Source organism: Cydia fagiglandana, chromosome 15 (assembly GCF_963556715.1).
Source record: "Cydia fagiglandana chromosome 15, ilCydFagi1.1, whole genome shotgun sequence".
NCBI classification, from domain to species: Eukaryota; Metazoa; Arthropoda; class Insecta; order Lepidoptera; family Tortricidae; genus Cydia; species Cydia fagiglandana.
The window spans coordinates 13,082,406-13,107,980 of NC_085946.1; the positions used below are offsets into that span (position 1 = coordinate 13,082,406).

The following is a 25,575-nucleotide window of genomic DNA, read 5'->3' on the forward strand; positions in this document are numbered from 1 at the left end:
TGTCGAACGTTACTGTTACTTTAAGTACCTGTTCATTTTCCCCAATTTCCCCAAAGGCTATAAGATAAGACATATCAGGAAAAGGTAGTTAAGTAGGTGAATGGCCCGTTACATAATGCACTAGGAAGCTTTCCATGAGCGCGTAATGGTGGAACTATACGTACAGTCAGCAACAGTATCAATAATAGCAGTATCAGTCTACGTCGATTTGCCAACGCGTGCTCCCGTACAAGCTTCTCGTCATGAAGCGAAACATGTCGAGCAATCTATAAAATGCGTGAGTGCACAGTAATTCCGAAAAAAAACAAAGTCAAAGAGTTAACAAAATGATTAAGTACTTAATGGTGGTACGAGTTGAATGTGCTTTGGTTTTAATTACTATATACTATTTCCGATTCTTTATTCTCAATCTTTCACCAAAAGTCTAATTTCCGGTTAAACAAGTAAAAGAACATAAAACAACACAACAACAGACAACACGAAACCGTTTCTAGGTCAAACGCACTTGTCAATTAAATCAAAAAATTGTTAAATTGACTAATTCCCTGGATTCCGTTATCGTTCCAAATTCGAACTGATTAAGGGTCGGTTGCACCAAACTGTTACGAACGTTAAAGAGTTCGCAAAATTTTTATGTATGGAAAGTTTCATAGTAAAGGCGCGGGGCGCGCCGGCTGACGATGATCAGTCTGTCAAATGTGGTTGGTGCAACTGGCACTAAAACGTTGATTTATGGCCCGTTTAATCGACAGTTATAAAAAATTTAAATTACACAGTACTCTCGCACCGTCGTAACTTTTACATCTTATAAAATGGAATTTAAACCTTAAGTCAAGGTAGTCAGATCACAATTTTAAAGAACCGTTAAGGTGTGATAAGTGCCAGATTTTTCTTAACGAGAAGGCATGTGATAACGATGCACTGAACTTGACGCAATTATGTTTTTCTTTGACATTATTGAGGTGCTAAAGTGGGAACAGCTATTTCTGTCCTCCATAGCGCACATTACGTTCATGCTTTTTAAAATAAGTGTCTTAATTTTTTTTAATGAGGTTCTATACTACTCTTCTCGTTTATAATAAGAGAGATTTGAGTTATATCTTGGAAAATAAAAGTCTATGGAACTCGAGTTCCAAATAAGTCGATGTTCCGTATAACGCATTATTATCCTACATGTTTGTTACATTTTTAAGGAACAGATTTTTCTCCCGACAAGATTGAAGTTGGCAGGCATTTCTGCAATATCTCCAGAGTGGAGACGCTCAGATATCTATGCCTGTTAATGCATCTTTCGTTGTCATTACTCTATTTATCATAATCGCGAACAGATCCGCCTTTCCATCGATATATTACTAAGAATTTGCGACACAAGCGCACATTAAATCATAATTGATCCCCTCTGTACTTTACGACAATGAATATAAATCAGAACAAAGACTATCAGTGCCATACGTCGCCCACGCTCCACTTCGACGCTTTCCCGACTTTCATGGAACCCTACAAGTCAAGGTTCTGTAGGTCAGAAGCACAGGGGGTCGCTTGCTGCCGCACATACAAATTAGGCCCCTGTTCACGAAGGATTCCGCCGGTGAAGTCGAACCAGCGAAAAACTGGCTCACGATAGAACAGTTGTGACGTTTCTTGGGGTCAAATTATACTAGGGATTGTGGGAATGAGTGAGTCAAGATAGGAGTATCTTAAAATGGATTAAGTGTGGCTTATTCTCGAATGTATCAAATCCTTTCGTATTTAGAATACCTAGTGATAAGCAAGTTTTATTAGGGCGATATAGAACCTTATTTAATGTACAATAAGAGCTCAGTTTCTTCGGTATAACATTAACGTTGAAGTCATAAGTTGATACGTGTATGGGTTGATAATGTGGAGAAGTGTGTTGGACAGTTATATTGGTGGGTATGCCAGGAATTTGGCGATAATTATTATTAGATATATATGACAGTTAATTGAAAAAAATATTGGTGAGTATCGTGAAACACTCGATTGGAACAAAGTTAAGAAAGGCTGGTGACGTATTCAATGTTCATGTTCATTCTCATACTCTTGCTCATTGTTATGTTATGATATGTTATGTTATGTTCTTCGTGTCCGTATCCATTATCCTCATCCTTCATTTTCATTCTCATTAGTCTCATTACATTATCCTCAATAGTACCTATGGTCTGTGACGGCAAAATCTGTCACATATTTCGCAATAGTATGATCTGTGACGGCAAAATCTTACACTTTTTTCGCGTAGCCACCATCCTCCAACCGTCCGATAAGGAACTTCGTCCCAATAAATAGGCTAATTCATTTAAGGCCCACTTGCACCATCCCACTAACCCGGGGTTAACGGTAACTCCAGGTTTAACCGGTTAACTTCGGGCTAGTGAAATGGTGCAAGTGGCGCTAACAATGTTAAAAACATTTGTAACGTTAAGGTAAAATCGATAACAGACATGTCAATGTTTCATTTTCTCAATCACTCTTTTTTGCCAGGGAAGCGTTGGATGGCCTAGCGGTAAGAGCGTGCGACTTGCAATCCGAAGGTCGGGGGTTCAAACCCCGGCTCGTACCAATGAGTTTTTCAGAACTTATGTACGAAATATCATTTGATATTTACCAGTCGCTTTATAGCGAAGGAAAATATCGTGAGGAAACCGGACTAATACCAATAAGGCCTAGTTTACCCTCTGTGCTGGAAAGTCAGATAGCAGTCGCTTTCGTAAAAACTACTGCCTACACCGATTCTAGGGATTAGTTGCCAAGGACCCAGGCTCCCATGAGCCGTAGCAAAATGCCGGGACAGCGAGGAATATATGACTCTTTTTTGCCAGGAAAAGTTCTATGTCTGATCATTTGATAACGCCACAGCGTTAGGGCGTGCATCTTCAAGTCAAAGTCAAGAGATGGCCCGCCTCAACCGTTAGATAACATCACGGGCGCGAGAGTGAAAGTCGTGGATTCACATGTGATCTGTTACGTCGGGTGACGCCAACCGAGACGAACTAAATGCTCTAATATGAGTGGGCTGACGCTATTTGTAGTGTAAAGTGTAGCGTGGGAGGTCATTTTTTAGGTGAGCAGAGATTCATATGAGATGTGCATTGTTCCGAATTGCGTTTACATTGGTCAGTCTTTTAATTGTACCATTTTTAGAGCGACGTATTCGCCACATGCACGACTGTCACGCAACCTAGCATCCGCAAATCTAGGGGAAAACGTCAATTCACTGCATCTTATAAAACTACTCCAAAACTCAAAAGGGATTTTCATACGATTTTCATCTGTCAATAGAGTGATTCATCAGACTCTTGAGGAAGGTTTAAGAATATAACTTGTTAAGGTTTTGTTAAGATTGGTTGAAATATGACCATGTTGTTGGAAAAAATCACGCTGGGTAGGAGCTTTACTCGAAAACGCTGCCTAATACGTTTGAGATGCTGCCTATAACAACAAAATGTATGGTGGGGTTGTCTCTCTTTCATGGGCCTACAAAAAAGTCCGCGATGTTGTATGTCTATCTTTTAAAGATCGTGTGCATATCTCTTACTATATACCTACGAACCTGCATATGGCTTACCGTAAACTAGACATAAATTGCGCCTACGAACCAAACCTAGACCTTAACATTCCCACAGAGCATCACGACATTGTAAGTGCAGGGTTTGTGTTCCGTTGGCGTCCGCATTCCCGCGTCTTACCCGTTAAACATTCCAGACGACTCAACTTGAGTGAGTCAAAAGCTTGGAGCAGACCAGTATATAAAAAGCTTTGAGCTCCCGTTGAAGCTGTTGCTTACAGCTTATACCTATATACAGGAAGACAGAAATCTTTTTATCGATCGTCGTGTTATCGTCGTCTTTGTGTATAGCATTACCCGAAAACCAGCAAGCATTTATTTAGAGATTTGTCTGGTGATGACCGTCCTGGCCCGCAGGATTTTATAAGGATTGTGCGAGGATTATTCCAGGCTGATAGTCTAAGTCCCTTGTGGTTCTGCCTGGCTCTGAATCCCCTCAGCACCTTGCTGAAGGATTTGGGACTAGGTTGCCGGCTTCGGAGAGAGAGTGAAGTAATTTCTCACCTTCTGTACATGGATGACCTCAAATTATTTGCACAGGACATTAATTTGTCTCTATTCATTACAACTTTGAAGCATGAGTACTTCCTCTTGCGTGACATCAGTTTGCAATCCCACAACTATGAGTTGGGCTTTGTACCGTCATTTTGAGTGCAGAACTTACGTACCGGTTTCCTATAAGAAGGGAGTGAAGGTAATGAGTGAGAGACGAAACGCAAACCTTAATGGTATGTGATGTGCGGGCGAACCACTACGGCAAGGACTGCTGTGCTTCTTTCGTGCTGCTTTCTAAGTGGAAGGAGACTAACGTATAACGCATAGATTCCCTTGTGTCCTTACACCATCTTAGACTGTTACTTTATTTATTCGTATGGCAAAAATACAATCGTTCATAATATGATATACGAGTATAATATAGACTGTTACTGTAAGGCTGGTATAAAAAAACATGTTATATTTGTGTAATTTGTGGATCATAAGCTGACTCAACTCAACTGTGCGTTTCTCCAGAAACTTCCTGCCTCGCACAGCCAAACTGTGGAATGAATTGCGGTATTTCCGGACCGAAAAGACCTTCAAACCTTCAAGAAAAGAGCGTACTCCCATCTTAAATGCCGGCAACGCGCTTGCAACCCTTCTGGTGTTGACCCCATGGACGGGCGGCGGTAATCGCTTACCATCAGGTGAGCCGTCTGCTCGTTTGCCTCCTATATCATAAAAAACACCTTTTTCGGATTCTGCTATGATTTCAAACGACTTAAAGATGAAGCCGCGTTATACTGGTGAGCTCGACAGCCTGGCTCGCTGCTCGCACAAGCCATAAACACACCCGTGCGCGTAACGGCACGTAACTGTTGTAGAACGTTTGCACTACTTGCCGGGAAAATGGGCATACGGTAACGACAGTTTTGTAGGAAACACGCTTGTGAGACATTTTTGGGTAACAATGGTCGGGTTCATGGTCGCTGCGCTTTGTGAGTTAATTGGATGTAGCGTTGTTTATTTGAAAATTAACCACTCAGAACTATTAAAGTAAACGCTTGATTTTATATACCAATTGATTATCTAATACCAGACTCATACCAAAGTATACCTACTCGTACTTATATAGGAATATAATTAAAAGAAAAACTGTCCAAGCCCTCAGTGGCCGAGGCGAGAATCGAACCGGCGGCGGCGTTTTCACCTTACGCGGCTAATGACTCCTCTACACGATGGGCCAGCGCCGGCCACTCCAAGGGACGCAGCCATGCGGTAGAATGAGATAGCAATAACACTTGCTCCCTCTAACGCATAAATGCGTCCCTTGGAGTGGCCGGCGTTGGTCCATCGTGTAGAGGAGCCATAAAGAGCCGATTCACGTGTACAGTCAACTACAGAGACAGGTAACCACCCGGCATTGTAGAACTAGCTATCTTAGGACGTCAGAACCTAGCTGTATAAATTCCGACGTCGACAATGTGAACATGTAATAAATTATCTCAATACAAACTGTCGGAAACCTGCACTTTAAAAACTGCATCATTCAACATGATCGATTCCTATCGACTGGGGCCAAATTCGACACGTACAACTGTCAGATTTCGCATCCACGTCAAATCAACAGTTGATTTTATTGCATACTGAGTGTTGATTCCATCAACGGTGGATAATATCATTTGGTGCAACCAAAACTCAACTCTAAACTAAGGGTGGTTCGGTTTGGTTTGCTTGTCACCCTAACTGTGGATTGTTAATGTCAAATTTTGACATTGTACGTATTCGAGAGCTTATGATTTTTCCCACATCAACGGGAGATCAACACGATACGTCAAACGTCGCTTGTCGAATAGGGGTCCTGTTTATTCCTAGAGGATAAAAAGGTGAAACTCGATTGTAACGTAGGAAACTGACGACAATGGCCCTGACTGTGGGAAGCTTAAGTCTATAGATTACCTAGCTTTAGATTCTGCATTAAGGACCGGCAGTTAACACTGGTGCAGTCAGTATCAATAGTAACAGATGATACAACTTACATACAAATACAACTATCTGCTATTATTTCCCAAAACACACAGCAGTTTGCGTGTTAAAGCAGGTATCTGTCACAGTCTAATACGAGTAATAAGATCCAACCCACAAAAATCTGTTAGTAAAATTTGAACTTTCTGTCAAACGGAAAAGTCATTCATTTAAATGACAAATTTTAGAGGATGGATCTTTTACGCTAAACTACGTCCAATTGTTCTATATACATACGGGACTTATGCTTTTTTTACGATCTTGATTTTAACAAATAATAAATGTACTAGCTTTTGCTCGCGACTTCGTCTGCTCTGCGTTGAATTAGTGACAGCAGCTAAATTTGGTATAGCGCCTGGATAATGCTAATAGCAATCATTCAATTCGCGCATTGCTTACTTCAATTATTTGGCAATTCATTAAATCTTTCAATTCCACCCCATTTGCATTCTCTTCAGGGATGATTTCCGATATAAAAACTATCCTACGCCCTTTCCCGGGACTCATACTATCTCTATACCAAATTTCAACTAAATAGGTTCAGCGGCTTAAGCGTGAAGAGGTAACAGACAGACAGACAGACAGACACACTTTCGCCTTTATAATATTAAAATAATTATATATATATATATATTAAATTAATATATATTATATGTATATGGATAGTATGGATTAGTCCATACTAATTCATATTTTCTACTTTATCGAGACCGTGTCAAATTCATAAAGAAACAAGGGCATTACAGCGGAACAGTACATGTGCGTGTCAAATCTATGCCTTACCTCTATTTGGCTTTTTGCGGCAAGTGATTAGATCGGCGGTAACCCGTGACCGTGACCGTGATAGTATCTGCAGTTCAACGTCTGTCTGTCTGTCTGTCAGTCTAGTCTAGTCGACGTCGATCTGTGGAGCTCTGTTTTGCATTTGGCATAGAAAAAACCGACCACACAAAACATACCTACTCTTCATGAGCAGTTCCATTTCACCAAAAAGATATAAATAGAACAGTTTATGCAAATGCTTGATTTTTCGATAAAATTAATAAATGGGACCAATCTGTAAGTATATACTTTCAAACAAAAAATAATTTTCTTAATCGCTTGAACGGAATAGGTACTGAGGCAACAAAAATAAAATGAACTGAATTGACTGTTTCGGTTTTTTTAAGTCGATTAAAAAGAGTTAAGTAACTTAAGTTGCTAGAGAAAAAAACGTATCTATTTATCATCGGCGACTAAATAATGGATAAATTGTATAATAAAATTTCACGCAATTATCGTTTTTAGCCGTCACTTGGATTCTGCGGTGCTAAATTACCGCTTGCCGTTACTTTCTGAATGGCCATTTTCCCCAGTCAATATTTTGTGAACATTTTTCTTTTCTTAATGAAGAACAGCATATTTTGATGTTGTAAACATGTCAGTTACGTCGTTTGATATAAAAAGGACGGGTCTGCAGTGTTTTATGTTTCACGCTCAAGATTCCTTGGACATAGCGACACACTCTCATTTCTTTTTGCGGTACTGTCCCTGTTATAAGATGGAATTTATACCATGAGGAACTACATAACATAGGTTTTTGCTCTACTTACTTTACTTAAATAGCTATCGATACGTATTTAAAGGTGCTTTTATATTGTACTGACTAGTTGATACCATTCATTCCAGGCGCTGTAATGCACTTTCTTGGGCACTTTTAGAGATTCTTAACTGTCAATGGGATATATGCTACCTCTATCAGCGTTGATCGCACCAAGGTTAGGTTGGCCAGACGACGTTAGAAAATATTATAGTCCGGTACGGAGCTACTCTAGAAAATGACGAGAACATCTATATGCTAAGTCAGAGTCTGTTCAGAGATGTTACTGTCATCTCTGCTCAGCCCAAAGCCAGGTTAGATTTTGAAATTAATTTTACACTTATATAAGTATATATACAGGGTGATTCAGGAGACGTGAGCAGGACTAACACTGCACATTTCGTAAATTATAAGCAACTGTTTCCTATCAGTATTAGTGAGTTTAACGTTAATTTTCTAGTCGTGTTGAAAAAAAAAAGTTATTAATTTATTTACGACATGGATGGTCACCCTAACATTAGAATACTAAACTATCGATATTCTGTGTCAAATTGAATGTCATCACTGTCATCACGGTCTGTTTACTTTTGAAAATTCGTATCTCACCCAGGTTTGACATTTTATTTTCTTCGTAAAAGAGGTTTTATGTTTATTAATTAGGTCTTGTATGGTGACCATGATTGTAGAGAATTAAATTTGCCCTCACCAAAAAGTCGAAAAATAGGAAAAAGTGTGGTTGTTTCACCTAAATACGACGGTGATCGGTCAATTATCAGTTACTGAGTGTGCAGGATTAGTCCTGCTCACGTCTCATGAATCACCCTGTATAATTCACGCTAACTGACGTAACCTAACGTAACAATATTATGATAGTAAGACTTATTTGCTTGAAATCAATCCGCTGCAATTGACACCAGTAGCCATATCCGAATTACGGAAGTGGAATTAGTAAAAACCGGCCAAGAGCATGTCGGGCAACGCTCGGTAAAGGGTTTTGTAGGCATATTATCTAAAGTACATAAACTCTCATATCACTTGAATTTAGTCTAATCTTGTGTAGTGCGTATGCCTCGAAAACTACACAAACATATGTACTTACCTAAACGAGATTCAAAACTATAAACAAAAAAAAAATTTTTTTTAAAGAAGTTAATGTATTATATGTTAAAATAACCTTCTGCCTTTAATAAACAAAACGGAGGAATAGGTACAGCATTTGCTTTTGACACAAATCATATACATAATACTCTTTTGATAATAGAAAATCGCATCGAAAATTTAACATATCGACTTCCGTCCACCTCACCATAAGATCTAGGCTAAAAGTCAAGGCAATGTAGGTACAGGTGGTGCTTTATTTTTAAAAATATACAAATATGATATATCTGCGGCTTATTCAGTGATGTCTTTCTTAAAACAGCGCCAAAACTATGAATAAAAAGTTAGCTCATCTTTCATCCACACGCACGAATAAGTTTGTAGGATATTATGCTCATGAGACAGTTTCCCGTAACGGTACATAACATCACCGTTTTGAGGTAATGATAACATCTGTGTAATTTATAATGTCTAGTTTTTGTCTCGGAGCTGGCAACACCGGCAATTTTATTATTATACTGGTTATGTTATGGGCATAAGAAAATATGTAATGTAATGTGACTTCCGCGGGTCATTTTATCAAACTTTTTATTAACAATTGTAATGTCAGCGAAAAGTTTTCTTTTTAACTTCTCGCCTTATGTAAATTTTGGTATGTGGTAAAAGGTAATTTTTATACCACGGTGGTGGCAAACAAGGTTACAGCCCGCCTGATGGTAGATTCACTAGCTAAACATCGAAGTACAATTACTTAAAGGCTTGGAATTTGGAGTTTACAATCCAACAGAACAGTTACTTGCAGAAGACAAGAATAGGATAAATATAACCGTACCTTCTTACCATAATTTACCCGATTCACAAACATGTTTGTTTCAGGAATAGGTAAGTTAATTGCAGATAATTATTATAACTGATTAAGGTAAAATTATTGCCGAATGCAATGGGGAATTCACATAGGTACACCTTTGAATTTCTTCGCGGATTGTAAACTATTCGCACGTCCTCCAATATTTCAAAAATAAATGCTAACGCTAGAGCACTTCATAGCAACAAATTGCTGTAAAATTAACACGTTCCTTTAACCTTTGGTAAGTTGTATATAATCCGGGCCTTCGGCATTACTTTAATGACTGGATGGAAACCGAATCGCGTTAGAAAATTGGTCATTATTACCTCAGCGTGTTGAATTAGAAGCCAATGAACTCTGCCCGACTCGATATTATTTAGTTGCAGTTGGCTAAATTAGCTAGATCTTTTATTTTATGTATTTTTTTGTCTAATTTAATGTTATAGGTTCGCTCGCTTCCAGTACTCGTTGCCTACAACTCTTATTACTTTGTTTTATATTTTGCATTTGATTAGTTTTATCATGTAATATAAGTATAGGTACTTATAAAATATTAATTATTAACGATATGTATAAATTTAAGAACCATTATTTACCTACTCTATAAACAATCAAAATAGATTGATATTCCAATATACAAATAAACGGGTATATACTTATACAAATATGACCTTTTTTGGTTTGAAATTTATGTAACCCAAGATTACCTAACTGAAATACTTACATCAATCGTTTTCTAGCTGGTTATACGGATGGAAGCAGGCACGAGGAGTTAGTCGGTGCAGCTTACATTATAGACTACCCCGATGGTAGATGCCGTACCGTACCGTACCGTAGGTTCTTATCCTTACCTGGTTTGCAGCAGTTCTGCTGCCCATCATGGTGAATACCTCCCTACCTAAAACTTGGGGCAGGTTCACCCGTACTATTATGGGAACCAAAGAATTGAATCAAAGAGCAAACGGCCGCCCGTATCTCTAGCGAGGACCGTTTGACTCAAATCAATTACTCAATTACATTTAAAAAAAAATATCCTACGCTTTCAAAATTTAATTCAAATCTGTAAAAAGTTCTTTTGTAGTCTGTACGGAAAGAGAAGAGTCGTGAAATGTATCCAATACATTCTACGACTTTTCTCCTTCCGCACAGACTGTATCATTGAGACAAGAGAGAAAACATAGAGTTTATTTAATTTCTCATGAACAAAAATATTATTATTATTTATGAACTAGTAATATCCACATAACTTCAAAGGACAGCTCCGATTTCTAATAAGCGCGTAGAAAGAATAATTGTATACCTGCGCAAACGCAATAATTTGAGGCACGTATTATTAGTCACAGCAACTCTTAACTGACCATAGATGGACCTTATATCTTCGCATTAAGGTCTAAAAATTATCAGTTAAATGTGGACAGTGCTACGGCGACCTGTGGTTAGCCCTCGACTTGTTCCCACATCACATGATATTTTTTTGAGTCTAATTGGTCTCTCTACACGTTTTTGCGTTGATTTACTGTAATCTATTTTTTGTATGATTGTATACTTTACATTTGCGTATGGGTTATTATCCTGCAGGAGGTATATCATCAAGATAAGTTATTTTTTTTATTTGAACTGGTTTGGTTTACAGATTTATTTTTGCTAAGTTTTTTTTGCAAAGGCTGTGTCATACCGACACATAAGAAGCCCCTGTGTGCCGTTGTGCCTCGTTACTTGTCGCGAAAAACTATATCTATTTTCCTATTGCTAGTTTTTTTGCAAATCGCAAGAATTAGGGCGAAGTACTTACTAGAGAACATTAATTTCACTACCTTTAAAGGTCACCCGAAACCCGTAACCTACTATTCCTAATACTATAGGTTTATCCGAAACCCATCTAATCGAACGTACTGGGTCGATCATACCGCCATATTAAACACTTGCATTGTCATTCTCGTCATCTAGTGCACATTGAATATAAACTTTATTGTGCCTTTAATAACGTTCAAATTTCACACAACTTTAAACCAGATATGGGGCTCAGTGGTCAGTATGAAATGCTTTCACATTCATGGCTTAGTTTTGTTTCCATAGCGTGTTCATGAGTCTTATTTATAGCGTTTTATCAATTTTCACGCAGAACGCTCTTTTTACGGTACACTACTGACCTACACGAGCTATTGTCAGTCTTAACGGTAGACCATGGTTTTAATTTTTAATTTACTCTATAAAAGACTACGGCCCTTTGTTAGTTTGAGCACAATATCAGACACAGATTTTGACAATAACAGGTCAAAGAAGAGAATGTAGTTTTTAAGACAGTATTTATTTGGTCTTCTACCTGAAAGATAGCGTACTCCATTGATGCCAGACAGCCTATATAGCCTGTTTTTACTAATTTTAACGCAAAGATAGGAAATATAGTTGTTACAAATATATAAGGCTGGCCTTTCCACTGAAGCAGAGACCAGCAGAGATGAGAAAATTCAACAAATAGCATTGGTTATGAATATTATAATCCAGCGGAGCGGAGAAGGGCTGAACAACCAATGATATTGGTTATTTCCTCTCGTCTCCGCTTCAGTGAAGAGATAGCCTTAAATTGATAAACAGGGCAATGGTGTAAACATTACCTTTTATAGTAATTATATGTACCGTAAAACGGGGTGAGTAGGTTTCGCGGGGAGAGTTGGGTTATGAATGGGGAGAGGTTTGAGAGGGGGGTGAGAAGGGATTTTAAGGCTACTGCTACAAAAATAATCTATTCCAATTTAAAATGGGGCTATAGTAATACGCATAATAAAAAAAAATCGATCCAACAATCTTCCAAAATCACCTTTGTATGAAAAACCCTTTCACCCCAAGTACGAGGCACTACGGGGTGAGGTGGGTTTTCCTCTTTATCGTCAAAGTTATGAAATGGAACTACCCAAATAAAATACAAACTAAAATACAAACGTCCGAACCACTTATTATATACACCGTTCAGTTTTCACATGTAAAAATAAAACTTTATCGAGGTTTGAAAGTCAAATTTCACCCAACTCACCCCATTTCACGGTACCTATCTTGTACCTGTACCACCGATTAAATTTCATCTTATATCTTTTGCTTAATCAGCCATCATTATTTTACGATAAGCGACATCTTTTATCTATACTGTTCCAAACAAAATGGCCGTATTCGCCTTCAGAAATTCTCATAATTTAAGCTGTTTTTGTACTAAGCGTGTAAAGAGGTTTTCTTCTCAAAGTGCGTCGGCAAACAATGCTTCCGACGTTCCCGCATGACAGCTAATTAGGTAATTACTGTTAATGAATACGCAACACATAACTGTTTATGTAATTAAGCTACGGGATAGTGAGGTTTCCGGTAAACTTTGAAATGATATGTGCGTTTGTTGAGACCGACATGTAATTAATGAGGTTAATTTTAAGTATGTATTAGACTAAATTGCTGTGGCCTGACAGGGTCTGTAATACTTGTAATATAAGAGCAATAAAGATGTTTGAGTCAGTTTGTATGTATTTGAGTATAATAATTGGATAGGTAAGTATTAAATGTATGAAAGCGAACAGATGTAAATCATGGAGCGTCAACTCTACAGAAGAATTTCTAAAAATATGTATCTATTAAATGTTATCTGACCTCAGCACTATCTGGGTACTTTTTTTTTCAGAGTATTTAAAGTGTATTTCCTAAATGAGAAACTGTAACACAGGTATCAATGGTGTAGTGGTGGTGGTATTAATGGTGTATCATGTCACGGTCCATTTAAATGCCCACCAAGAGAAACTTGAAACGTGGTGTTGCGGTTGGCATTTTAAGATAAATCATTGCTTCTAGCTTTAACTTGATAGACGAAGAATGCTATTGTCATCTTGAGAACTCTTTGAGAACTCCAGATTAGTGAATTCAATTTGAGACTGTTTTCAAACTATCATATTATTATGCTGAATGCTGGCACCGGCCTAAATCTAAGACAAAGCTGTTTTAATTTCTACTAAACGTCTAATCGAAGTAGGGTATCTGCCGGCCACTTAACGGTTCGTTAAGGCCTTACCATAGACACGAGAGCAGAGGAAATGGCGCCTTTGTTTCTATGACCTGTGTTTCTAATTGTCTATGATCTCTTCGGTTTACATAAAATCGAACAATGGACAGAAACGAATCAGGATGCCTTTCATCTCAAATGATACAACCTAATTACCTATAATGAGTTCAATTTATTTTATTTAGCAAATATAATATACCTCTAGCATTCATTCTGGTATATTCTCCTCGGTCCCCGCTTCGGTGGGTTTGGGATAGATAGGTCGGCAACCTGCGGCCCGCGGGCCGCATGCGGCTCGTGAACCTGTCACTTGCGGCCTGAGAGCCGCCTTGGCTATTTTGTATGTAATAGTGACAAACGACAATGTCTGATAAAGTCATAAATATTAACCAAGTACGGCCCGCGTCACCTCCGTTAACTACTATGTGGCCCTTGGCTGCTAAAAGGTTGCCGACCGCTGGGATAGATAATCGACGGGGACAGGTAGAATAACTTTCATTCCTATCTTTGATCGCCGGGAATAGATGCACGCACGTGTATAACGTTTTACAGCACATATGGCCCTTTAAATCGGCGTAGTTACGTAATATGCTTATTATAGCACCGGTGTCGTAATGTAGCACCAGATGTACTGTAATATAGTTGTTACAGGCATGTCCATACAAATGGCAACGTCGTCAACAATGTATTTGAGAAGCGAAAGCAATTTGCGTTCATTTTTACTTTTATACCACCATTTATAAATCTAGTCTAGGTTTCAAATTACCCTAATATCCGTTTCGTACCGCGTTTACCGCAAAATCACTCTAAATGACTCGGCAATGGCGGCTTAGTTGGTTATTCTTTTTTTCTTTTCGTAGTTCTTTGACTTTACTAAGTCCTTTGTATTTATAAACGACGCAACGACAGCATAATTTTAACTAAAGATAATATATCTAAAGTAAGAATCTACTGGATTATACCACCTGACTTATTTCTGTAGAAAAAAAATTGTATTGTATATTGTTAATATTGTAAATAAAATACTGGTGTGGTACTGGTGTTCGACGAGGTCCCAGTACATGACATCTTGAAACTTAAATCATTGGCAATAGAGGTGACAGCGGCGTGGCATGCATCTATTGTGCATTAGCATGTCGAGCACTACTACCACCACCTATTGAACTTAGTGTTTAGATAGTAAAATATTATGCTAAGTAACCAATTTTAAAGTAAATTTATCTTGTCCACAGACCTCGCCATGTGGCGCGCAGTGCAGGTCGCGCACGTGCTGCTAGCGCTGACGTGCGCGCACGCACAGAACCGCGTCGTGGACGTCAGCACGACGTGCGATCGCGGCTCGTTCACCGTGTCGCTGGAAATGGCACAGCCGTTCAAAGGCTTACTGTTTAGCAAGGACTTCTCGAGGGAGTGCAGGGTGCAAGGTGAGCATGTGGGCGTCAGCACGACATGTGACCGCGGCTCGTTCACCGTGTCGTTGCTAATGGGGTAGCCGTTCAAAGGCTTACTGTTTAGCAAGGACTTCTCGAGGGAGTGTAGGGTGCAAGGTGAGCATAGTGGGCGTCAGCACGACGTACGACCGCGGCTCGTTCACCGTGTCGTTGCTAATGGGGTAGCCGTTCAAAGGCTTACTGTTTAGCAAGGACTACTCGAGGGAGTGTAGGGTGCAAGGTGAGCATAGTGAGCGTCAGCACGACGTACGATCGCGGCTCGTTCACCGTGTCGCTGGAAATGGCGCAGCCGTTCAAAGGCTTACTGTTTAGCAAGGACTTCTCGAGGGAGTGTAGGGTGCAAGGTGAGCATAGTGGGCGTCAGCACGACGTACGATCGCGGCTCGTTCACCGTGTCGCTGGAAATGGCGCAGCCGTTCAAAGGCTTCTTTAGCAAGAAATTCTCGACATAGTGATGCAAGGTGCAGCAAAAATTTTGGAGCAAATGAGACCGAGCCTCTTTCAAAGGCTCGTTGTCCAGTCAGCAGTAGAAGTTGCTAAATTGTTTCAGAACGTTTGTACAAAATTAATTTTCCATTTTCAGGCAACCACAAAACGAAGGTGTCTCTGCATCTACCGACGAACGCATGCGGCGTGAGGAGTTCCACCCTGAACGCGACCAGCGACGACCAGCTGTACTATACCGTGGAGCTGGTCGTGCAGATGGACCGCATGTTACAGCAGTCCACAGATCAGGAGCTCGTGGTCAGGTGAGGAAACAGCATGCAATAGCATTCCAACTATTAGCTCGTGTTAGTAGTTTGGTAGTTAGGTCACGAAGAGTGGAGAGAACGAGATCGCGCGGCAAGTCAACTATACGCTGGATTGACCAAATAAAATCCGCAGTGGGAGACCGCAGGGCGAGATGGTGGGAAATCGTACAAAGAGCTGTGTCTGCCTCTACTTCCGATGCGGACGCCTCAAAGTGAAAGTGACGACGACCGCTCTGTCTAAGAGCGATACGACAGAGAAGAAGAAGTTAGATCAGAGAGTACATTCTGAACACAGCGATGCCTTTGAAGTAATTTCCCAGATAAAAAGCATACTCTCCGGTATTAGACAAGAAGAATAACCACTGGCAGTCAGTATTTATCAACGATTTCGACAGAGTTAAACATAGGGTAACATACAGTTTTTTGTTATAATTTACAGGTGTAAACTGCAACCGCGTGCGGTTCGTATCAACAGTTCAGCTCTCGAGGGAGTCATCAACTCTAAACTACGAGAAATGATCGGGCAGGAAGCTAAAAAGACGAGGTAAATATAAATAAACACCTTTACTTATATCAATAAACTATTATTTGTAGTCTCTCTCGTACCATCGGCTAACTATTTAACTGTTTCGAGAAATGCTTGTCAAGTTCTCTCTGACTTCTAGTGTTTCTCTGTAATTCTAGTGTTTGTTTTAGTAATTCTCTGCGTCAGGGAAAGTCTCTATCTTCAGATTTTTCCATATTCCCACCTGTTCTTACGAGTATATAGTTTATTCACGGTTGTTTCCTACAATGTTTACTTCAATGTGCTTGTGACACTTAACTAAGATTTATCACTACACCTTATAAAAAAAAGACCCCTGCCGCGTCTGTCTGTTTGTGTGTTCGCAATAAACTCAAAAACTACTGTACGGATTTTCATGTGGTTTTCACCTATGAATAGAGTGATTCTTGAAGGTTTGGGTGTATAATTTGTTAACCCGTGCGAAGCCGAGGCGGGTCGCTAGTAAGGATCTAATAAGGATTTAAAAAAGGATATAAATACCTATTAGACCACAGTGCTGACTCATTCCTCGACAAAGAAATAATCATCGAGCACACAAGTTAGATCTGGGGGTGGATCTGGGGCTCATTTCTCAAACGATATTAGTCTAATATTATTAGTGTGTTGTCATGGCAACCCATACGATTTGACAGGGGCCCATTTCTCGAACGATATTAGATTAATATTATTAGTCCACTAACTGTCAAATCGTATGGGTTGCCATGGCAACACACTAATAATATTAGACTAATAGCGTTTGAGAAATGGGCCCCAGTTCGTGGACTAATAATATTAGTCTAATAGCGTTCGAGAAATGGGCCCCTGGCATACCATAATGTTGTGTGCAATAAATAATATCTATAATAGCTCAAATTCAATCTTGTATTTCAGAACCGGTCGCAACCGGCAAGGCTGGGTGAATCCAGCTGAAATGGAGCAGCGTGAATGGCTGCTGGAATCAGCTCGGGCGTGGATGGAGCTGGTCCCAGCTTCGCCCAGCAGCGAGCCCGCCACGGTCGAGGTGGGGCAGCCGACGAAGCTGCTGATCCAGTGCACGCTGCCTGGTAAGATAGTGAACGGCCCCTGGAGTCAGCTGGATGGAGCTGGTTCCAGTCTCGCAAACTAGTAAACACGCCAGGTCGAGGTGGGGCAGGCAAAGAATCTGCTGATTCAGTGCATGATGCCTGGTATTTCGTCGTAGCTATTTAAAGACGCTCCTCCAGTCCTTACTCTCGCGCAGCGGCAAAGAAGCAAGGAGGTGGAGGTAGGTTAAATGAATGACTCGACTCTGTGAAATCTTAAGTGTCCCTAATGGGTAATAAAGTTGATTAACTTCTTTCTAGAGTGTTGTCCCAGCTTTTCATCATAGCTTCTTTTTAGTCGTCCCCTCATATACCGGTGTTAGGATTGCGATGGTAATTTATCGGTCTCCATACTCCCATGTGGGCCGTTTCTTTGTTTGCCCAACGGATCGCTCGGTAGAGCCAATTAGCGGCTTTTTGATATATATATATAGTTCGTTTTTTTTAGCATTAGAAAAAAGGTAAACAATCTTGAAGTGCCTTTTAAGTGAAAAACACTTTTTAAAAATAAGACACGGCAAATGTGTAACAATTATGAATCTAATACGGTTATTTATATTCTTCTGTTTTCATAAGTAATCGTTACTGATTTTTAAAAAGCGTTTTTCAATTAAAAGACGTGTCAAGATCGCTTACCTTCTTGCAAGTTCTTTCTAATGCTAAAAAAAGTGTTGGTAGTTCTTGGTAGTTAATATTATTGTCTTCGGTTAACGCGATTCTTATATTATTTCTTGGTAGGTAGATGTTTATTGATACCTAGCATTAATATTATCCATATGTTATTTTTCAGTTGGAGTCGGTCTCCGCATAACCAACTGCGTAGCTCACGACGGCCTCGGGGAGGCCTCGCAGAAACTCCTCGACGAGGCCGGCTGCCCAATCGACGAGTCCATCTTCTCGACCCCCTCCATCCACCGCCATAAGAAAGGGACAGAGATAGACTTCGCAGATCTCGAACCGGTAAGAATTCAAAGCGAATTCGCCATAAACACCACAAAGGTGTTGGACAAGATACTTATAAATTTAATAGAGAACCTTATAATTATAATCTTTCTCGCATAGGTAGGACAAAAAGCGGAAAAGGGTACCCCTTTTTTAGGCTAAGGGACATATATTTCCCACATACGGCAATTCAAACATGTGCTCTATTTTCGATCAGTAAGATTGACATTTGACTTTCATTTTTGAAGTCAGCCTGCTAGGCTAGAGGGTTAAACTTATAAAGGTAGTTTAAAAATAACGTATCTTGTTTGCTTTGGGGCATAATATTCGTATTGCTTCTGTTGTACCAAACCGTCCATCACCATTCAAACTTTCGCAAACGGCCTCTGAGTCTATCCGTTATATATAACATGTTATACCAGGTGTGGCCTGTAACATGAGCAAAAAATTCAACTGTAGGTTGTACTCCTCATACTGACCAACATTGGTTCAGCGACTTTTGAAAATAACTTGTAGTTTGATTATTTGTGGTTTGTGGTCACTTTAAAGTTTATTCTAAGACGCAATGTATTGCGAATTTTGTTATGTTTAAGGCGTGACAATAAGCAACGTCTATCGCAATGATATGGCGTGGCGATGGCGTCCATAGAAGATATAATATTTATTTTGTATGAAAAATAAGGAGTCTAAATACTTCATAATTTTTAAAAGTTGTTGAACAATAGTGTCACCGTTTGAGGAGTACAATCTATGTTTTAATTATTTGCTCGTGCTACAGGCCACACCCGGTATATTCGCGATTCATGCCAACATCCCTATTGTCTGTGTAGGTACTTTACTTACTTTAATTTTTGTCTGCTCACAGGTTGACCCGCAGCGAAACTTGGACGAAAACTTCAACCTAAAACACGCCAAAACCGACCCAGAGCTGATGTTCAAAAACATCATGACATACCAACACGCCATCACCACATTCGCCGCCTTCAAGTTCCCTGACCGGGCTAAACTACATCTGACATGCGGCATAGAATTATGCAAAGGGAAATGTCCACTTGTGGACTGCAAAGCTTTGCAAAGGCCCCAACAGACGAGGGAGGGGTTATTGAGAAAGGCGAGATTGGATAAAGACGCTAAAGGAGTTGTCATTGATAGGCTGGAGGTGTATAATAGCATTGAGGTGCTGGCGCCTAATATTGAGTTGGAAGATGAAGCTTCTATAAGAGGTGAGTAAAATAATATTTACAGCTTGGCAAAAAAGTGTAGAAATTAAAAAGTGGCAACACTGTAGTGTCGTCCCTTTCAAATCAATATGTATAGGAGAACGGGACGACGCTACAGTGTTGCCACTTTTTAATTTCTACTCTTTTTTGCCAGGCTGTAGAAGTCACTGTATTTTTTGTAGAAATTATAGTTCGTCAAACCAAGTAAGACAAAGATAGTATAATTCTCTCTGTCTATGATTGAAATGAGACAGGAATTTCACTAGAACAATTTTTTTAATATATACATAATATTGAACACATGAACAGTCACCCTATATATGAGAATAACAGCGCCCTCTTGACTGATTGATCATATATTACTGGTCAGGATATACCTATTTGATCAGATCAAGAAAAAAGTAATAATATGGACTCGTATTTTAATTTCAGGTTCACGAAGAATAGAAAGCGAAGAGGAAGAGCTGATCCGAGGCTTCTCTCCGGGCGACAAGACAATCTGCCTCTCGCCCGGTAAAATGGCTCTAGCCTTCTGCGTCTTAGGGGTCATATTCCTGTGCGCGATAGCCGTAGCTTTCGTCTCGCTAATCAGAGCGAGAAGGCGTCTAGGCAGGGAGCCGCTGCATACATCCCTCTCTTTCTACACGGGTAGCAAGAGTATGTTCTCTTCTAGCGAGAGCTCCAGTTCTGGATTGAGCGGCAGTAAGCTATTGCTCACTGATAGCCCGTATTTAGATCATCATTCGTCTTCGAGCAATAATTGGCCATATTCTAGAGCTTTTTGAAGTTTCTTCCGTCTGGTTAGAGCGAGAAGGCGTCTAGGCAGGGAGCCGCTGCATACATCCCTCTCTTTCTACACGGGTAGCAAGAGTATGTTTTCTTCTAGTGAGAGCTCCAGTTCTGGATTGAGCGGCAGTAAGCTATTGCTCACTGATAGCCCGTATTTAGATCATCATTCGTCTTCGAGCAATAATTGGCCATATTCTAGAGCTTTTTGAAGTTTCTTCCGTCTGGTTAGAGCGAGAAGGCGTCTAGGCAGGGAGCCGCTGCATACATCCCTCTCTTTCTACACGGGTAGCAAGAGTATGTTTTCTTCTAGTGAGAGCTCCAGTTCTGGATTGAGCGGCAGTAAGCTATTGCTCACTGATAGCCCGTATTTAGATCATCATTCGTCTTCGAGCAATAATTGGCCATATTCTAGAGCTTTTTGAAGTTTCTTCCGTCTGGTTAGAGCGAGAAGGCGTCTAGGCAGGGAGCCGCTGCATACATCCCTCTCTTTCTACACGGGTAGCAAGAGTATGTTTTCTTCTAGTGAGAGCTCCAGTTCTGGATTGAGCGGCAGTAAGCTATTGCTCACTGATAGCCCGTATTTAGATCACCATTCGTCTTCGAGCAATAATTGGCCATATTCTCGAGCTTTTTGAGGTTTCTTTTGTCTGGTTAGAGCGAGAAGGCATCTAGGCAGGGAGCCGCTGCATACATCCCTCTCTTTCTACACGGGTAGCAAGAGTATGTTCTTCTAGTGAGAGCTCCAGTTCTGGATTGAACGGCATAAGCTATTGCTCACTGATAGCCCGTATTTAGATTATCATCTTCATAGATAGAGTCAGACCAAGAAAAGTCTGCAGCGGATTTGATAGCCCACGCAGTGCAAGTATTATTTTAAACGTCAAACTTCTATGAAATTGTGAATAAATAACACTGGCACTGCGAGGGCTATCAAAATCGCTGCAGACTTTTCGTGGCTTAACTCTATATCATTCGTATTCAAGCAATAGGTAATTGGCCATTTTCTAGAGCGTTTTGAGCGTTTTAGCGTGAAATGATATTGATTTTAATTTGTCCAGTTGACAAATAAAATGGAATGTGAAGACAACATTTAAATTACAAAAAGAAAGATTGTGTAACCAATAAAAAATAAAGACTGCTAATAGGACGATTTACAACATTAATAAAGTTTTTATAGTTTAGGTACCTAAGTACTTGTTGTGTTTGGTACAGCTAATAAAAGATATGTCAGATCTCGGATAGGTATCTTCCTATGCCTAGGAGTCCTATCTGTGTATTTTTCCAAAGACTTTTGTCACGCTTCTTATTTTGAAAAAATAATGGCTAGCTAAAATATACATGTAGAAAACAATTAACAATACATATTACTATAGTCAGACCGTAAAAAGTCTGCAGCGATTTTGATAGCCCACGCAGTGCAAGTGTCATTTTAAACGTCAAAATCTATGAAATAATGACGTATACATAACACTTACACTGCGTGGGCTATCAAATCCGCTGTAGCCTTTGTTTGGTGCGACTATAGCATATTTTCATAGAATTTATAAACGACTACGATGAATGTACTTTTTGGTGCTAATCGCCGAGGCTAATCGTAAGTATATTTTTTTAAGAAAAGAAGTAAAGCCAATATACCTGTCGATATGTTTCAAACTCAAACTGTAAGACTTCCTCCTATTACCTCCAAAGGTGTTTAATATTATTTTTGTACTTCCTATTTTTATTTATTATTAGTTAGTAAGTTATGAACATGTAATTTGAGGAGGTGCTTTTGACAACTACTTGTTATAAGCCTTGAATTATGGCCTGTGCACACCGGCTGCGTGTGCGTGACGTGCACGTGCGCGTGCGGAATTGTAGTATACAGATCCATATGAGAGACGGCACACCGCTTGCGTGACATGTGCGTGTGCGGCTCCAACATTTTAGCGCACGCACACGCGCACGTCACGCACACGCAAGCCGGTGTGGCTCGGCCTTAAATGTCTTTGACATTTCGAGCATACATTTATAGGTATTATATAGGTATGTTTTTACGGTTGGTTGTGGGAATTAGTTTAATATAAAATACATTAGCACTTCCTCGAGGTTCAATTAGTAATACATATAAATTAAGTTAAGCAATAATTAGTACATATCTACGTATAACTACCTACAATAGATAATACCTTGACAACTAAATTGGTATTTATTTTATTTGTGATATATTCTTAAAGACGATGTATGTTTTTTATACCTTTACAAGTTTATATTAAATTAATAAATGGAACAATACAATTATCGACTTTTATTTCTTTTACAAGGTACCTATATATTTGTTTGTTAGGAGATGGTGAAGGAAATTGTACTTACTTACATTGTTAAATTTTTAACGCGATAATAATGTTTTTTTTTAACATGATTTTTACCTCAGCTAGAAATAGGGCCTTATAGGTATTGACCACTTTTCTTATAATGAAGCCCACCGTCAACTTCTTGTAACAGTTATAAAATACCATTTATTCAGTGGGTAATAGCTAGGCCATGTTTGATGTTTGGTATCGTACTTTCGTACTACACTTAGGTATGTACATTTTTATTATTTCGTTGACTGGCCCTCCTTGAAAGGAAAGGACAGTAGCCGACATGAATGACGTGAAGCATTATACCTACGGGAGGTAAGCAACGAAGAAGTTATTTAAAACATTAAGGGCATTTTCATTTAACTTGTACAAGTTAAGCGCGACTTAAGTCGTGTTTCAGTAACGTCTAACCGTAACGCTACGTCTTACGTAGGCGAACAACGCGCGAACGCGGCGCGGCGCGGCGCGGCGCGGCGCGGCGCGGCGAAATCAATCCTTTGATGCCCATAGAAGTGTCCTACGTAAGCGATCTCGTTGCGAACGCGGTGCGGCGCGATTTGCACGCGAATGTCAGGCGGCGCGGCGCGGCGCGGCACGGCGGCGGCCGCTTTCGCCGCGCCGCGCCGCGCCGCGTTCGCGCGTTGTTCGCCTACGTAAGACGTAGCGTTAGATTCCTGATAAAATGTATGGGATTTGACATTGACCGTAAGTTTTGTAACGATTGCTAACCGGCCGTTAAAGGTGTTCAATTAAGTGAAAATGCCCTTAAGTGATTATCATCATTTTCTATAAAAAGAAAAACAAGAAACATTACATCACAATTTCATTTTTGAATTTAATACCATCTAGCGGCAAATAGGGAAACCAAAACCGCATAAATAAATTACAACTGGCAACACACTTCTTGCGGAGTAGTGCTGTGCCAAAAATCGATTAAATAAAAACCCAACACCATAGACAACTGTAACTTGCGCCTCACTAAACTATGCCGGTGCATGACATCATTCTGTCAAAGATTATTAAGGTACAGACATCAAACTATTTAAGAATATTGATACCTGGCCCCTGTTTCACCAACGTGACAGGTGCGACGAATTGTAAAATCACTGTTGCTGACGTCACAGGCATCCATGGGCCACGATTACCACTTACCATCGGGCGGGCCGTATTCCTGTTTGCCACCATCATTGTATTATTTAAAAAAACTTTATTATATCGGAAAAAAACAGATGTTTCTCCTGCGAAGTTTCTGACAATTGTCAAAGATTTAGAAGAATTGTAGGTAATTCTTGACAGGTAATGAGTTATATGTCGGAATTTCGTGACAATTGTAGTGTTTCTTGTGACAATTGTCATAAACTTAGCAAGAGAAATATCTGTTTTTTTCCGATATCATAAAGTTTTTTTTAATAATACAATGATGGTGGCAAACAGGAATACGGCCCGCCCGATGGTAAGCGGTAACCGTAGCCCATGGATGCCTGTGACGTCAGCAACAGTGATTTTACAATTCGTCGCACCTGTCACGTTGGTGAAACAGGGGCCTGAGGGCCTACCACCAACATAAAAAAAAACGATATCTGCCTCTCTGTCTCTCAAAGCAACAGCGTTAGAGAGGCAAATAACGATTTTTGATGTTAGCGGTATAGACACCCAAGTCAAAGGTAATTTTATATTGTAAAATTCTTACAGCAGAACTTAAATAGGTTAAAATTATCAACATGTCAACATAAAAGTTTTAAAACAGTGAATAACAGCATTAAAATATGCCGAAACTATAAGGGTTCCTTCCTAGTTGAGGACGGAATCCCAGAAAGAGCTGTAATAAGCAATATAATACGGCGAAATTAACCATAATATAACGCTTACCACGACATAATAGTTTGGCATAAGTAAGTAATTTAATTTATTATAAAAATAATAATGAAATAAATAATGTGTTTATACTTAAATAAGAAATATTTGTTTTCACGGGAAATTCTTCTTACGATTGGTTAAAATATTAAAGTATCCTTATTTTGTATCTTATGAAAACCTAACGATGATTGACGTACTCACGTACCTTATTAAAATTTTGCTCGCTGTGACAGAACAGAACCGTAAAAGTCACCGAGTGCATTGAGCGAGTTGTCCAGTCTCTTTTGCATTATCTATGACTTGGGCGGAAAGGTGATGCTTGCTTTCCCGACGATCTTTTGCCTCGCCTTCGACGCCGTGTTCGTTCTCGCAGTGACGGCTGAAATTTGGACGAAAAATATATGAACTGTGATTATTGTTGAGTATTCCGTAAATGTGCGGGTTATGTTCCAATGCTTTGATAATCCCATTGGAAACTGTTCATAAAGTGTTTGTGCCGTGAGTTTGGATTGAGTACAGTTGTTGAGTGAGTGCATCTTGTGATTTTGTGTGTGCCGACGAATTTATGTGTGCGACTGTGTGAGAAGAACATTACTGGGCTTTTAAGGTACGTGGTAATTTAATATGGCTTCAATAAGTAGTTACTCTAGTCCATTTTGGGCTAGAAGGATCGAAGTAGCGGCGAGTTTTTCGTAATCGGCTTAGCGGGCAAACTAATTGGACTGCTCTTTTTAGTTTTCTTGTTGCTAGCGCTATTCCCGTCTTTTGTCAGTTTGGGAAAAAATCATTAGGATAAAGTTTCTTTCCAAACTAGCTCTATGAAGATAAAATATTGTCAATAAAAACAAGAATATTATTAACCAATCTAAATAGGTCATCATATAGTCATCATATTTAGTACCGTATTCTATATATATAAAACACTTAGCGCCACTTGCACCATCTCACTAA

General features: G+C 39.6%; 2 protein-coding genes and 1 long non-coding RNA gene across 3 annotated transcripts in view; 2 read left to right on the forward strand and 1 right to left on the reverse strand.

Moving 5' to 3' along the window:
- Nucleotides 1-3,165: 3,165 nt before the first annotated feature.
- Nucleotides 3,166-16,803, reverse strand: LOC134671389 (uncharacterized). Its single transcript, XR_010099215.1, has 2 exons — nucleotides 16,745-16,803; nucleotides 3,166-3,258 (listed from the first exon to the last, which is right to left on the reverse strand). It is a non-coding gene; the product is annotated as an uncharacterized LOC134671389 (long non-coding RNA).
- On the forward strand, nucleotides 14,874-21,298 carry LOC134671388 (uncharacterized). Its single transcript, XM_063529230.1, has 7 exons — nucleotides 14,874-15,069; nucleotides 15,680-15,845; nucleotides 16,288-16,392; nucleotides 17,284-17,456; nucleotides 18,265-18,434; nucleotides 19,282-19,639; nucleotides 20,069-21,298. The coding sequence occupies exons 1-7, from the start codon at nucleotides 14,886-14,888 to the stop codon at nucleotides 20,419-20,421; spliced, it is 1,509 nt and encodes a 502-aa protein (XP_063385300.1). The 5' UTR covers nucleotides 14,874-14,885; the 3' UTR covers nucleotides 20,422-21,298.
- Nucleotides 21,299-24,939: 3,641 nt separating this feature from the next.
- LOC134671390 (spectrin beta chain) overlaps nucleotides 24,940-25,575 on the forward strand; it is a 109,463-nt gene continuing 108,827 nt past the window's right edge. The window contains exon 1 of the mRNA XM_063529231.1: nucleotides 24,940-25,231. The gene's annotated coding sequence lies outside the window, so the exon portion shown is untranslated. The remainder of the gene's footprint in view (nucleotides 25,232-25,575) is intronic.

Bases quoted from the DNA above. Each gene is read 5' to 3' on its own strand.
- LOC134671388 (XM_063529230.1), top strand. From the start codon at position 14,886: ATGTGGCGCGCAGTGCAGGTCGCGCACGTGCTGCTAGCGCTGACGTGC. The intron at 15,070-15,679 runs GTGAGCATGTGG...TTCCATTTTCAG, and splicing joins GAGGGAGTGCAGGGTGCAAG to GCAACCACAAAACGAAGGTG. The intron at 16,393-17,283 runs GTAAATATAAAT...CTTGTATTTCAG, and splicing joins CAGGAAGCTAAAAAGACGAG to AACCGGTCGCAACCGGCAAG.